Source organism: Pollachius pollachius (assembly GCF_949987615.1).
Source record: "Pollachius pollachius genome assembly, chromosome: 5".
NCBI classification, from domain to species: Eukaryota; Metazoa; Chordata; class Actinopteri; order Gadiformes; family Gadidae; genus Pollachius; species Pollachius pollachius.
Window position 1 is genome coordinate 7,322,069 of NC_136938.1, and position 15,853 is coordinate 7,337,921.

The 15,853-nt window shown below is 41.5% G+C and overlaps 3 protein-coding genes across 6 annotated transcripts in view; all 3 read right to left on the reverse strand.

Moving 5' to 3' along the window:
• The window catches only part of irf8 (interferon regulatory factor 8), a 5,993-nt gene extending 4,654 nt beyond the window's left edge, over positions 1–1,339 (reverse strand). For both annotated transcript variants that reach the window (XM_079737244.1, XM_079737243.1), the window contains exons 1-2: positions 1,251–1,339; positions 821–997 (exon numbers count right to left, since the gene is read on the reverse strand). In XM_079737244.1, the coding sequence (XP_079593370.1) occupies positions 821–991 (171 nt within the window). In that variant the 5' untranslated portion in view covers positions 992–997; positions 1,251–1,339. The remainder of the gene's footprint in view (positions 1–820; positions 998–1,250) is intronic.
• Positions 1,340–2,246: 907 nt separating this feature from the next.
• dusp22a (dual specificity phosphatase 22a) lies at positions 2,247–12,048 on the reverse strand. Of its 2 annotated transcripts, XM_079736978.1 has the most exons (8): positions 11,972–12,048; positions 11,754–11,870; positions 10,784–10,817; positions 9,513–9,595; positions 8,933–8,982; positions 5,844–5,918; positions 5,580–5,751; positions 2,247–2,974 (listed from the first exon to the last, which is right to left on the reverse strand). In XM_079736978.1, the coding sequence occupies exons 2-8, from the start codon at positions 11,772–11,774 to the stop codon at positions 2,762–2,764; spliced, it is 648 nt and encodes a 215-aa protein (XP_079593104.1). In that variant the 5' UTR covers positions 11,775–11,870; positions 11,972–12,048; the 3' UTR covers positions 2,247–2,761. The 2 variants fall into 2 exon arrangements, with proteins under 2 accessions (XP_079593104.1, XP_079593103.1); XM_079736977.1 differs by having other exon boundaries at positions 11,754–12,017.
• A 408-nt stretch (positions 12,049–12,456) lies between these two features.
• On the reverse strand, positions 12,457–15,751 carry cox4i1 (cytochrome c oxidase subunit 4I1). 2 transcript variants are annotated; one of them, XM_079737247.1, is made up of 5 exons: positions 15,684–15,751; positions 14,764–14,840; positions 14,169–14,333; positions 13,818–13,949; positions 12,457–12,795 (listed from the first exon to the last, which is right to left on the reverse strand). In XM_079737247.1, the coding sequence occupies exons 2-5, from the start codon at positions 14,837–14,839 to the stop codon at positions 12,659–12,661; spliced, it is 510 nt and encodes a 169-aa protein (XP_079593373.1). In that variant the 5' UTR covers position 14,840; positions 15,684–15,751; the 3' UTR covers positions 12,457–12,658. The 2 variants fall into 2 exon arrangements, with proteins under 2 accessions (XP_079593373.1, XP_079593374.1); XM_079737248.1 differs by having other exon boundaries at positions 15,680–15,723.
• Between the last annotated feature and the right edge of the window lie 102 nt (positions 15,752–15,853).

Genomic DNA, 15,853 nt, shown 5'->3' on the forward strand with positions numbered 1-15,853 from the left:
ACAAGAATCATCAGAACCAGAACCAGAAAATTCAAAATCAGTTTAAAATCAAAATATAAAGATGATGGAAAACGCATGAAGTCATCTTTTTCAATTTAAATAGTTTTTGACAGGTAGTTGTTCAAACATTATTTCAGTATTTGAATGCTCTGGACAGAGATTTTCCTATCTTGCAAGTCAAATGTAAAACTGAATTGGTTGGGTACAATTCAGTGTGCCAACACCATTATTATAACACAGTCAATAAACTAACTTGATGTGTATTTCGGTGCAGAAAGGGTCACACTATCGCAGTCTTTGGTCTATGCTTAATGTCTATATTTTAAGACTTTATAGCGCTTCCGTAGTATTTGCTCAAGGCCTGAGCAAATACTACTACCACCTTCAAATCTGTTTGAAGGTTAGGTAATCATATTCACTTTTACTCTTGATGATGCTGTGCCAATGGAGAGCAATGAGCAAAGCTCTTTTCTAATGTGTAAAGCTTTTGAAATACAGCCAATAACCAATACAATACAATACACTAATACAATCAATGAATGCTTTATATATAACCATTAAATCAGCTCTGTTATACATTTTTATATTAAGCTATGGAAAAGTTGTGTGAAAAAGCAACATCTTGTTTTCTTTATTTTAAATATGCCTGCCTATAATATCAGATTGAGGGCCAGAAAGTAGACGAAAGAGGGCCATCAAGTTTTAGTTAGTATACGTTTGGATTGTCTACTTAGACAATCCTGTTGGTGGACATGCATAGCCTATGAAGAAAATAAGGCCTGCATAAAAAGTTTCAAAATGTAATAAGGCATCATCAAACCTTGAAGATGGAAGCATCGACCTCTTGGTTATAATCCTGCTTCCCAGCATGCTTCCATGGGATGCGGAACATGGTGTGGCTGTCATCCTCCCACTCCAGCCCCGAGTACTGTCCGCTCTGGATCTGCTCAATCAACCACTGCTTCAGTCTTCGTCCTCCCGTGTTCGACATCTTGACCTAGGAATACAACGTCGTGGCGTTATTATAATACTTTTTTTTTTTTGCTACTGACAGCTGGCATAAATAAAATCCTCTTCATGCCTTTCGAAAGGAAAGTATTGCACTTAACTTTTAAACCATATAATGGAAGCTGACCTGTAACAATTGACTATTAATCTCCATCAATCACAGCAATGTGGTGAAAAAGGTGAAGGTGAAACTACACTAAAACTCAAATCGAAATAATAAATCCAACGGGTTTTCAACTTACTTTATACCCACGAATTATTTCCAGCTCCAGACAGATAAAACCTTTAACCTCATTTAATGAAATGGGCTTTATTTCGAACTGTCGATCAATGTATGAGCTGCGTGATAACCAATTCAGCAAGACGATTGGCTGACTGTCATCAATTATATCCAATGAGGAGCGACTAGATACACCAGGACCGCCCTTTTCCGGATCAATCCATTCTTTCTTTTAACAACACAAATTTACAAGAAATCGCTTGTAAGATATGATATCGACTGTTGCCTCCCACGCGGAAAGTTTGTCAGTATAAATAATCCAGTTGTATAAGATCATGATATAGTCTTATCGCCAATCATCCTTTTATATATTGCCGTGAACGATCTTCTGGACTTTTCCACACTATAAACCTATAATGAGAGCTTTTTATTGTCCTACTGCTACCCCGGCCAACGCTTACGAACACCAACTTACTACACAGAGGCTACTGACTATATCATTTACTATACCGATAATTATTAACATGCTCATCAAATTATTATGAGTCAATACATTTTTACATTTTGCCAGGCAATAAACAGGGTCATCATAATAATGTCAAAGCGTCAACTGTACGTGATCCCACTCAGTGCTTTAGAGTTCCTTACGAATTTAACAATACAGTGAGGCAAATAAAAGTATGCAAATAAAGAAACTGAAAACTGGGATTGATGTTAAGGTGAGGGGCATTAGATTTCAAACTGTATGGAATACAAACCTATATTGGGAAGAAAGCGAAAGCACATCACATGATCCCTCCTGGGACTCGGAACAAGGCCGACCTGCCCATATTTACTTTGCTCAAATCAAATATTGATTATCAATTTAGCATACACTAACTTTACTGACACACACGCAGGCAGGCTCTGAAACACATACAGCTACTAGGAAACTAACATCGAGCCCAAAGAATAAAAACCAGCAGATTAGGATTGAATATTTTATATTTGTAGTATCTTTTGTCAATAGCATTTTTTAATAAAAGTATGCATTTTTTTAATAGAAAAAATAAAAAAGCCAATCGAACGCACAATTTTTTCAAGAAATTACTTTATACAATTAAAATACACAATCAGGACGATTTTAAAGGCTCTGAAAAACAAAAATCCATTTTTACTAATCCCTTAGATACATAGTATTCAGCTCCTTTTGAACATCAGCACAATTAAAAGCTTTTTGAAGGATTACATCATTTTAAAGCACAACGAAGAGAACACCGGTAAACTTTGAACGGAATGTATGTTAAACCTTTAACGATGAGGTGCTTAAGGGCCTATGATGAGGTCCTTGTATATATAAAAAAAGTATATAAGGTTTAAAAGTAAGGCTTAGGTCAGTATTCATGTGGGTCGAAATCGACTTCCTCGTTTTTTTAAGTTACCACAACAGACGGGGCCCATACACAGTCCGCGCTGTTGTCCCTCAAGCCGTTCAGGTTACCCCTCCTGAACATGGTTTCTGGCGGCCCCTCCGTGACGGCAGGGGCCAGAGGATCAGCTCTTGGCGCTGCTGGGCCCTTGGCCCTCGTTGTTGGAGTCACTGGCCAGAGAGGTGCCAGCTGTGTCGTCCTTCATCCAGCTGTGGTCCGGCGTGGCCCTCCCCGGTCCCAAGGGCCGCCGCTGCTCTGCTAACTGCAGCAGCGCTCCCACCTGCACCTCGTCCTTAGCCGGGCCGGGCTTGAAGCTGTCCCGCAGCCAAGCCCGGTACTGGGGGCCGCAGGGGGGGTGGAGGTCGGTATGGAGGAACATGCCGTTACTTTTACAATCCATACACCGTATTACTAAAACCGATGGATACAATGATAATTATTGTGTTATATAATAAATGAATGAATTGATTCGTTTTCAGAGTCACCTCGACTCTGCACAGAAACCAATGCACAGCCACCATTGAATGTTGTACGTCCTGGCACTTGTACATTGCACTTATTCAAGGTACTTAATTGTGTAGCGTCTACAGTAGCTGCTATCGTTGCTTCACACGGGGAATGGGTTAGCCTAGCGATTGTAATACTTGCACTTGGTTCTATGAACATCTTTACTGTACCGACAGCGATATATTGTTTCACTTCTTATGACAAATGTACTTATTGTAACAAATGCACTTATTGTAAGTCGCTTTGGATAAAAGCGTCTGCTAAATGCCCTAAATGTTAATGTAAATGTAAATTAGTTCATACTGAAATAGAAAATCTTTACAGATTTAGCAGAGATACATATATTTGGTGTCCTACAATGTAATAACCTATAGATAACATCTGCATTATGACTAAATTCAATGGAATGACAAGGATACGTATTAGATATTGCATGATTGAAGGGGTCGTTTTGTATCCTTTTTGAGATGGGAAGAAAAAAAAGCACACATCGCCCTGTTTTTGTTCATGTGCCCATTATAGATAGCAACATCTTGTATAGCTGCAGGACACGCTTTTACTTTAAAATCACACAGATTTGTGGCTCTACAATGAACATAAAGGCATTTCATATTAACAACATAACATTTTGGTGAAAATTGCTTACATTCAGCCCCATAGTGTTGTCTCAGCCAGTCAACAGGGTACAAAATATGGGCTATGTGGGATCTGTGAATATATATTCGGCCAGTATGACTAAAGGCCAAAGAAGCCAACCAAAGCCAGCTGATTTCCCCACAGATTGTCAGAATCCGTGCCACTACATATACCCAACAGCAAAAACTGAAGTTATGATGCAAGGTGGTGACCGCCACACTGAACACGTGACAGTTAATGCAATCCCAGCAAATCCCCTCCAGTTCCCTTTACTCGCTGAGACAACTCGGCCAGCAGCTATTTAGCATGTTTAATTGGTATTGTAACACAAGTGACTTAATTGTGTCAAAATGATTCTAATCTATTTTATCTAAATGTACAATTTACAGTATAGGTGAATTAAGCATCATTTACTGTAGGACAATGGATTAAGCAGTATTTTCAAGTGCCCATATTATTAAAAAATATTATTAGCTATTTTTCATTCTTGAACAATGCAAGTTTATGTACTGTATTCACTTGAGATTTGCTTATGTTTTGCTGAATTAACAAGTTTATTATCTCAGAATTCTGAGGAAAGATTTCATGGCAAAAAATGTTTTTCTGAATAACGAAATACCTCAAAATCACAAGATAAGCTCTCATTCAGCTAAGAGCTCACTTTCATAGAAGCCAACATGTCCTGCCTGTTTAAGCAAGTTTTATTTTGGTTTATTTTTGAGAAAATAGGATATCGACCCCCTACTTGAAGTTACCTTAGAGGGTAAGGCTGATTAGCAGAAGCAACCATACTTCATGCAGTCTCATTCATCCAGAAAAACAGATCAGATATTTTTTCATCCATTAAACTTTTCTCTGAATGCTGATTATGCTAATTATAGTGTGCACGTGGTATCAATATGAATAAGCACATAACTCTTCAAAGTGAAAGTAGAACCACTGAAAGCTCAGCCAGTAGGGGTGTAACGATTCACCGATAAGAATCTGTGACCGGTTGGATTACCATAGAAGCGACTACATCGATACGCGGGCTCCTGAATCGATTTAAAATTACCAAGAATAGGTTGATGCGCAGATTTAAACGTTGCGAATCGGTTGAGTGAAGCTTGTGCCTGATATCAAGACAGCATTCTCAACTAATTTCATTCCATTTCCATACGGATCTGAAAAAAATAATTTAAGGAAGTGGGCGGATCTGTGTGTGTGGTTACACGCGTCGCCGCATCTCGCGAGCATGGAACAACCGTCCGGAGTTGTGAGCAAGTGAAAATCTGTCATATTAAAAATAGAACAATGCAACATGTCCGAAAACTGTGATAATATTTTTGGCGCAACAGCAAATCAGAAATCAAACGTGTGGAACACCTTTGGGTTTTATAAGCAGGAGGGGAATATTGACAAAAGCCTCGCTCCTTGTAAATTTGTGTTTTCTTCGACCAATCACATCGCTAGAAATTAATTATTTTTTTTCAACCAATCAGTTCGCTGCAAAAAATAAATAAATAATTAAAACGATTTTCAGAGCGATCAGATTGGTCGATTATTTATTTTTTTGTGATCTGATTGGTTGAAAAATAAATATTCTTAGAGCAATCCGATTGGATGAAAAATGTATATTTTGTGTACCATAGCGTATGTAACTAGAGACGTGCCAGCATGCTTGCGAGGCATGAATAAGGGCTCACCGGTGAGGTTTAGGACCCTGCCGCCAACCGATGACTCCTATTGGCTGATGCGCCTCTGTCCGTGATGACCCATTTCAGTCATTCATCCATTTATTCACTGTGTGGCGCATGTACCTCAGAGACGCTGGTCGTCTGGTACTCCTGCAGCTGCTGCTGGAAGCCGGCGTTTGGACCCACGAAGGGGCGGACAGCTTTCACGGCGGTCAGGCACTCCTCCCAGCCATAGGGTGTGACCGTCATCAGGTAGGCGACTACCATGGTTGTGCTGCGAGACACACCTGCCAAGCTGGGGGAAGAGTACGGTAACCACATGAGATGAGTGAGGGGGATGGGCTGGTTGGACAATGAAAAGCCTTACTTTGATAATGGGAGGCTTACCAGTGAACCAGACAAGAGCCACCGTTTAGCCGACACTCATGGATGAAGGCGATGCACTCTTTAAAATACTGTGACCTGAAAATATGAACAATAGCACGGAAATAACGCATACAAACGCATGCACACACATACATACAGGCACAGATACAACCACACACACACACACACACACACACACACACACACACACACACACACAGACACACACACACACACACGCACACAAGTAAATGTATATTTAGGTATTGTGGTCAGTACTGATTTCAAACAAGAAAATCCCTTTTTTGCCAGGTGTTTAAATTAAAAGTGGAGCCTGGAGGATATTTCAGGTTAGAGATTATAGGATATGAAAGAGAACAGAATGAACTGAAACCTTAGAGCCCAGCCCCGACTAAGCACCAGCCACATCTATCTGCATCCTAAAGTGAACAGGACTTCTAGTGAGAGGGGGCCTGCTTTGTTTGGGTTCTTTTCAAAATAAGTGTATGTATTCTGCTTTATTTTACTTCAGAAAGACTAAGGTTTGTTCCAATCAAAATAAAACCAATAAATATCCAGTTACACTATGAATACCTAAATAAGGAAAAAACATATACTCCTAATAGATATAATGATTGCATCTTAATACAAGCTATAACGTAAGCTAGAAGAATCACTTGCATGCATATCTTGACAAGACAATAAACAGAAGACACAAAACAAAAATCCGTTCTTCATGGAAAGGCCAGCACGTAGCTACCAGGAAACACTGGCGGTGCATTGCACAATGAAGAAGCTCATGGCAGATAGGACTCCTGGGGAGTACTGACTGGTTACTCAACAGCCAACAGACTTGTGCTAAAATAGATAGACGCTGCCCTTCTTCCTTCTTCCTGCCATCCAACTCCAACCTCTTGAAAAGATGTCCCCTCAGCACTTAAATCTGTCTTTCTGCATAGAGGCTTCCGGCCATCTCGTTTCATTTGCAGACTAATGAGTCTGGTGCGCGTGATATCAGTTTGTAACTGGTTGACGTAAACGTATTCCAGGAGACTGATTGACAGCTAATCATGTCTAAGATGCTTTTACTCAGCAGCCATGACGCTTCTGGCTGTGTGGCTGGCTCTATCCTGTTCCATGTCACATAGAGTGTGCATGTTTAATCATGCACGACGGAGGGATGATATTTAGTCAAAACATGAAATTCCATTATGAAGCACTTCTTGTTTAAGGACGCCTTAAAGTAGACTGAGGACCCTTAAATCATTCTACCAGGTACCACAATCACCTTCACAAATGCACAGGGCTCAGCCAAATTAGCCTTGCTGAATAAAGGCGATAAACAAGTTCAATAATGACCCAGAAAATAGCGGCAAAACACCATCAAATATTAGATATTGCATATATTTATGAACAGAGATTGAAAATCCGAACCTACAGAGTGGTTACAAAGCATCTAAAAGTCTAGGTTTATGGTGACAAATTAAGATAGGGCAGCAAATGTGGCGGCACCTCCTTATCTGATGTGGCAAGGTTGACTGTTTACATATCTATTTAGCGGTGGGCTGTAGCTTTGGATAACCCCGAAATGATAGTGACAAAGACCGTCACATAACACGTTTAAACCTGTGGAAGATTGGAGATTGTTTGAGATTGAGATAAAAGGCCCTCTCAACCCACCCAAACAATTTCGGAGACTCCACATGAAACAAGGAGATGGACCTAACCCTAGGATGTCGTCATGACGACAACACGCTGTCAGTTGGCCTCAGCCCTCCAATCAGACACCCCAGAGATTGTGACAGAGGGGTTTTATTAAGGTCCTGGGTGGTCGGAGGCCACAGCCAGATGTCACTGCAGGGTTTCCTTCCTCTGCTGCCTGAGGGAACACTCCTTGATTGCGACAGGAGGTCAGACACCCTGCAACCCGGCCCAATCAGCAACGTCCAACCGAATTGCCCAAACCTCAATCCTCATTAACCTCCAGTCGACCCGAGTCGGTTCCCTGCGCTGCGGCGCGCTGGTGCTCCTCATAGGCTGCAACACCCTACGGCGCACTGGTTCACTCAAGAGTGGACGTAGAGGTGGTTCAAATCCCTCGGAAGCCTCAGCGTCCTCCGCCGTCTTTGACATCACACCCTGAAGATCTAATCGTTCTCTTTTGAGATCATGCTAGCTGATCGCTAGATACAAAAATAAAAGTGTAAGCTAAATAAGTATGCGATGGAAGTTCCAAGGAGCTGTTCTGATATAGCATGTGCCGCTTTAAAATAGTTAAGGGATTGTTTCATGGATGAGCATTGCTCTGGTGTCTTAAACAACCCAAAATGAGATGGTGCAATAAAGTATCAATGCACACATGTTAGTTCTGTTGCAAAAAGCAGCAACCACAGAACTGATTGGCCATAGGAGCAGTGACCTCCTGTCACCATGACCACCACAAAAAGAAAGGGCCGTGGGTGGAGGAACAACTCATAATTATTTCAACAGTGTGTGTCATCTCCTAAAATGACACACACACATGTGCGCATTCTCAAACACACGCACACTTTAGGCACTTGTATATGGTGGTATGTACGTATGTATGAATAGGATTAACAAATGGTTGGCAAACAAATAAATGATTCAACAACAACAACCAAAAACAACACAACCAAAAAAACACCATTTTATTAAGGGTGAGCTTCTTTCAGTGATTTCCTAACTGTCGAGGTATCTTATGGAATCGTGACTAATGGAACCGTTGGTCCTGGGCTGTTGTCACGCCCTGGAACCACAGCCACCAGTCCTTCAACCAGATTGGTGGTGGAACCAAGGTGATTCCACAGCCAACTAAACCAACTAAACTGGTTAAACAACATCTGTTGTTGAGCAACATTTTATTGGTCATTAATCTCTACAACACACTCACTTCGATTAATTGACATTAATCAAATCGACTGATTAACTGCATCACTTCCCGAGGGTTATTTTTGTTTGTGGGTGTGCGTGTTGAATGTGCCTGCAGTGCACTGTGAGCATGCTTGCTGAAGATGTATGTGTGTGTGTGTGTGTGTGTGTGTGTGTGTGTGTGTGTGTGTGTGTGTGTGTGTGTGTGTGCGTTTACCCACAGGTTCTGGCTGGATGCATCAGCTGCATTTATACATAGGTAGGTCTTATCCTGGAACAAGAATAGAACAAAGAAGCAAAGAACTTAAATTAAACACTTTTTGTTTAATAGTTAAGTCGCTTAACTACAAACTAGGAGGGTAGAAGGAATGTTGATGTACTTATTATGAATATTGTCTGACTAATGGTCGGACTAATAAGACTACATAAACAAATGCAAGCTATGTTTACAACAACCAAGGTCAAAGATAGTGATGCATACTTCATATTTAATAAAAAAACTGACCATATGATAAGAGATTTTATTGAACACAGTGCCATTGAGTCCATCATTTTAAATGCAAAATAGCTTCATCAAAGAACAAAGACCACAGCACTTCTATAAATGAATCATCACTACCCCCAAGTGGCTATCAATACTCATTACAACTATCCGATTATTGACAGCCTATGGCCAGTTCACTTTAAATATCTAAAAAGAAGAGGTAAAAAGGTTCACCTTCCTAAAAAATAGAATAATGTTCTGCAGAGGACAAGGTTTTGACACTTGGTGCTATGCCTCACGGAGATGAGACCTCTCACCTCCAACACGGGCTTGGCATTGTTGTACACCGATAGGATATGGGTGATGCCATTCTGAGACAGGCTCCCTCTGTTTTCTGAATCTGGGAGTGGAGCGGGAGACAGAGAGAGAGACAGAGAGACAGAGAGAGCGAGAGAGAGAGATGGAGAGAGAGAGAAAGAGAGACACACACACACACACACACACACACACAAAGACATAATGAGAGACAGCGAGACACAGAGAGACAGAGAAAGAGACACAGAGACAGAGCAAGAGACAGAGACAGAGACAGATAGAGAGAGACAGAGACACATACAAACAGACAGATAGACAGACAGGCAGACGGATACACAGACAGTGAGAGATCAACTTTAGTACTTAATCAATGGGGAAAATTCCACAATGGTTAATAAAGACTTTTCCAACACCCAGATGACCATATGACTGCCTCTTTGGGGTCGGGGGGGGTTACTGGAGTGTTGATTACTAGAGATCTATTCTCAGCCTCAGTGCATAGGACCCCGTATACGGTATGGTTGAGGTGGCTCCACGACAAAGAATGGAATGCTATGGTTATGATCACTGGATTCCTTTAGCCCTCTGCAGTGGCGGTTGTAGGGGCGGGGCCACAGGGGCCCTGGCCCCTGCTGAAATCTGATTGGCCCCTGAACTACCGGAGAATTCGACGATCACAGATGCAATTCCACATCCAAACTATTGGCGGCAGTAATGTGTCAATGCAACTTAGGATAAGAAGCGGACCTCAGCGCGAGGCCGGCACGGCCCCTGAATGTAGCATGTGGCCCCTTAATGGCCCCTGTTTCAGAAAAATCCTAGAACCGCCACCGGCCCTCTAGCTGTTCTCATGTACTGTGACGTAGGTGGGCTACTGATAATTCAGACAGTCCTCAAACAGAACATGAAAGTCAAAGAGCAGGCTGTCTGCGATAGTCCTATCAATTTGAGATAACAGCTGTGATTTGTGATTTAATCGGAAATATCAACCCTAATAATGCAAACATTACATTTGGAACATATTGTCCAATTTTGAGAAGTTGTTTGGGATGTTATTGTTGTCGCACAAACATTACTTAATATTATACAAATAAAAACTGTAACCTGTGCATAAGAACCCGACCTTATTTATCACTAGCACGTCCATAGTATATACATTCATACAATACAGCCTTTTAAGTATCATCTATAAGCATAACCTGTTTATCTATAAACATTTTAAAGCCTGCTTAATACAATTAAAAATACTTAAAGTTGAATCTGCTTTTCTTACCTCTTATGTTTCCCAAGTAGAGTCCATCAACCACCTGTGAAAAAGCCGTTGCAGTCATATTAAGGCTACTGTAGTAACGTGACTCCTCATACAGTGCATACCCATAAGCGTTGCAGCTCTATGTAGCTGTGATACAAGGCACTGCTAATAGCATAAGCTGGGTTTAGCTGGGTCAGGTCTGTGCCAAGAAACAATACAAGGCCACAAGTGATGAGGCAAGTTTATAAGGGCAAGGAGGCGTGATTATAAGGGCGATGTGCCAATCAACGGTTGGTAAGGTGTTTTTAATTGATCATTTGAGAGACATTCCTTAATAGCATGTATACAACTGTATACTTAAATTATATAAGAATTAAAACCAAATCCAGATATTTACTTATACCAATATCATAATTCATATGCATACATTTCACCTGCTCTACATATTGATAAGGGATTAGTTAGTAGATCTGGCAGTGCCCGATATGGTTGCCATTTATGTAGACGCAGTGTCTGGTCAGGAGGACGGTGAGTAAAGTGACCCATGTCCTGTCACGGACTTGTTTGTTTTCTCAAAAATAAAAAAATATTGATAACATTTTTATGTTTCAGGAACATAAAAAACTTTTCCTTCTCATTTGCCTATTTACTCGGGCCATATGATTCACATCCTGACGTTGAGTATTTAGGTCCTGTAGGGTGAATACACATTTAGCCTGGCATGACCTTATGGTCGGCCATGTTTTGTCGTGAGTCAACACATCAACACGACGAAGGAATTATAACACATTGCCCTGCCAATGTGGTGGAACTTCACATGTTACTCAGCATTGACATAACGTGCGTTAGGTAAATGAGCACCACGTCTACTCGCTGCACGACAGCCTAACGTCACGTGATTGATAATAAACCCATTCCCTCGGGTCCAGGCGACCAAAGTTTACTTCACGTCACTTTCGATCAAAATATGTGAGGAATACACAAATCCTACCTTGTTCATGCCATTACCCATATCGACTTCCCAGCGGGGACCCTTCTGTGATCAGTGGACCCTTCTGTGTTCTGTGCACCGTTGTTGTGGCAATGTATTGCTTGCAAACCTCGATTTCTGCAACAGCAATTCGACCTTTGACGTGGGGAATGCTATGTATTATTGACCGACTGCTGCCTATGTGTTATGCAAAGCCATTATGCCGTGTAAGCACTTACAATAAACAATATTATGGACAGAGTAGTTCCGTTGCATTGGTCTTCCGGGTAGTTTTTGAACGAATGCAGGCGCCGATTCATCCGGTAAGTGACATCACGGCAACAGTGAGATCATTACAGGTTCCGCTTTCATAATCGATTTTAGTTGCTTTTATTTCTACATTAGCCAGAATTTTAATGATATTGGTGAAAATAAATAAGAATTGCTTCTTGAAAGATTTGTTTAGACGCAGAGTTGGGGTAAGCCTAGTAACCCGACGGTATTCTTTTAATCATACAAAACAATATCAGTTCTATATTGAGCTTCTCCTAACATGCTAAATATTACTTTCACTTTAAAACACTGATCATAGTGCAAATATGTATGCATGTCATTGTCCATTTGTAAAATTGTGATCAAATATAAATTGAGAACAATTTGTTGTATTCTATATGCATACACTATGTGTAAAGTAAAGTGGCCACAATTGACTTGACAACATATCTTGGGGAAACATAGGAACTTTTATTCTCATCTCTAAAATACATAACGACCGTAAGAGGAAGAGGCCTTCCAGAATGCAGAGTCTGAGGTAATTTGAACAATTGATAAATACAGAGATATCTGTTTGGACATATCCTTGTGTCGTCTGTCGTCTGTCGTCTTATTCTATAGTGTGGTGGTGATGGATGGTCCCCTTGGGCAATTTACTTCTTCCATTGCTTGTTCTCGTAGTCCCACTGGGAAGAGAAGCCCTCCACTGGGTTGACCCTCATGTCAAGCATCCTCTGAAGCTCCTTCTCCTTCCACTCTTTTTCAAAAGTGTGAGGCACCGGGCCGTACACTGTGGAGAAAACAATGGTCAGTACCAGCCAACTGCAGACTACAGTACAGAAGGCCAGGGATACATCGGCCATTTCTGCAAGAGACGATGCTCAATTCAAATCCATTGTTGCTCTTTTGATGAGGCTTGAACTTCAACTCAACAGTATTTGAACTCAATATTTAAACTAGAGGACGAGGCTTACTAGGAGAGACACTCAAGAGGGAATTTCAACTAGGGATGGGCAACGATCATCGAATAGTCGAATAGTCAGAGTCACGTAGAATATCGAATAATGAATGTGACGATTATTTATATTTTATTTAAACGCTCCGTTCACTTGCATGGGCCTTCACAACTTCCGGTGGTGAATAATTTTTTAATAATTCACCGTTGCCAAGCATATAATGACCGCTGTCAAGGAAAATTGATATTTTTTTTCTATCGTATCACCCTGGAAGTAGTCCGGTAACTTATCAACCCCAGCGTCCTCGGTTGCTAAGCGACGTCAACGTCTTTGGCAGACTATTTCTCTGCTGATCAACACTACGAATGCTGATAACAAATAAATTGTAAAGACATAAGTTATTTTTTTGGCCATAGTTTCCATATGCTAAAGACATGTCTAGTTCATCGTCATGCAGGCTATGTTCAGTAAAATAAATAGCGATCTGTTTACGGCGCATGTAGGCCTATCTGCCTAAGCCCGCGTTGAAATAATTTTGATGTTGAATGTTGATGGCGCAGTTGTTGAAATAAACAGATTGATTTCCTACAAATCATAGAAGCCTCTCCCTGTGTCATTGTGTGTATACGAGGTGCGTGTGTGCGCACCGAAAACCGATTTTCAAATATTATTCAAATACTTCTCAGCGAATATCGAATAGTATTTTTTCCAGAAATACACATCCCTAATTTCAACCAATCCACATCACACCTTAGACGTGGTACATTCGTCAATAATTCTCATCATAAGTCTTATCAATGACTCAATCATTTTAATCACAAGTCTTATCAATGACTCAATTGTTTTTGATACGCACCGAACTTCCTCTGCCACAAAACCACCAGGCCGGTCAGGCCGAAGAAGAAGAACATCCCCGCGACCACCGACTTCCACTGTGCACTGCCCTGGTTCATCTCAGCAAAGCTCTGTTTGAAGCTGATGCGGTACACTGTCAACATTGCACGCAAAAAACCATCAACTCATTTATAACAAAATGCATTTTCGTGCACCTCATTATTGACATTAAAACGTACAAACATCAAATCATCAAAACATCATGCTTTTGTAATGGTTGTGTTTATGGCAATAAACCATCTTGAATGGCCTTGAATCTTGAACCAACCATGGGGTTGTCAAACAACACATAGGGTTGGATCGGCAGTCTTACGTGCGATCTTCTCCTCATTGGAGAGCGTGGCCCAGGAGCCCTTCTCCTTCTCCTTAAGGGACTTCTGCTCCGAGCTCAGGTCCTGCACATAGCGGATCTCCGGCAGGGGGTTCTCCCGCCGGTCGAAGTAGGCCGGCAGGGCATAGTCGTCTACCTTCGCGACTCCTGCATAGCGGGGCGAATACCAAAGGAGTCAGGTTCAGCTAACTAGCTATAGTCATTTTATCAAATGTATATCGATTAGTAATAAGGAAAATACTTTTGAATTTTTTTTATTAGAAAAAAAAAAAAAAAAATCAGGGTGTTGCACACACTATTATTATTAAAAACAGCAAAAGATCAGAAGGTTATTGGAAAGGTCATCACCTTTCATAGCTGTCAAATGCCTATCTTGCCCCAGTACCCTTCAGTTTTGGAGCACAGTGCAGCAAGACGTGTAGCCCGACATGTAGACAGTGTAAAACAGCCACCAACTTCTTGCTAGTGAACATTTTAGTGCAAAGGGGTTGCTATCTTTTGGTTGCAAGTTCTTCAACTCAAAAGTTTGGAAGACCAAGGACAAGTTAGGAAAATCATATGTAAAGCAGTGACCTACCATGTGCCCCACGTACACAGACCGATGTGGAAATGGCACGTCTGCCAACAAGACGAAGGGCTCTGGCGGCCAGCATTCTGTTAAATTAGATCATATGAAGTAGGGTTATCTTTTTGGACCCCTTCATAATGTACACGACTTGGAAAAATGTATTAAAACTATACAAGTTTGCATAATAAATATATATTGTTTGCAGTAAGACAATAGATTAAAGGTAAACGACTATGTTATACACTTCTGACGAGGAATACATTCCTAATTGATCCACTTAGCAATGACACAGCATTTTAGATGTCAAAATCCAATTACAATTAAATAAACGTGAGGTGCATACTGCAGCAATGACAGTCCGACCAAATAGTCAAGCGACTAGTTCGTCCCTCATCAGTCTGTCTCTACAGCGATACAAGCATCAATCAACTCAATGTTTCACAAATGTTGCCTCATGTGCAGCAGTATATACTAACATATCCCACGCGAATTCCGTCTAAACGTTATATACCTGCACAGCGCAGCTAGGCTATCGGATAGCACAAGGTCACAGCGCCCGGTGCAAAACCAGCGCTAAACCCCTGGTTCGTCAGGGTGGAACGATCTCTATTTAACCTAAAGGCTTAGAGGACTAGGTCAGCGGTAAACAGGGCCCCTGGACCATCAACCCTGCACGATGCACCACCATATATTCCCCGGTCCGGACGATAGCCGTGTGCTAACCAGAACTAGCCTCGACTGTAACCCAGCCGCTACTCTTCCTCCTCCGCCCTAGTCAATGTCAAACATCACTAATCGCTTCTGGTCAAACCCACTCGTTCCGCATCCACTGAGTGATAAGCTAATACATCCTTCGCTGTGATAAACACCGTGAACGTAGTTCGCAGTACATTTCGAGAAGTATATAGTAGAGGGAATAAACAACCTACTGTGCCGTTGTTGCTTGCTTTCGCGTTAACCTAGCCGTAAAGGGAGTGCGACGGGCAGCGGAAAGCCGTGCAACTTAACGGGGTGTCGTAACGTGGTCGCCGTAGATATAAACTGGGTGTCGTAACGTCGTCGCTTTACGGTCGCCCTCACTGGGGGAAGCTGTCGTCAC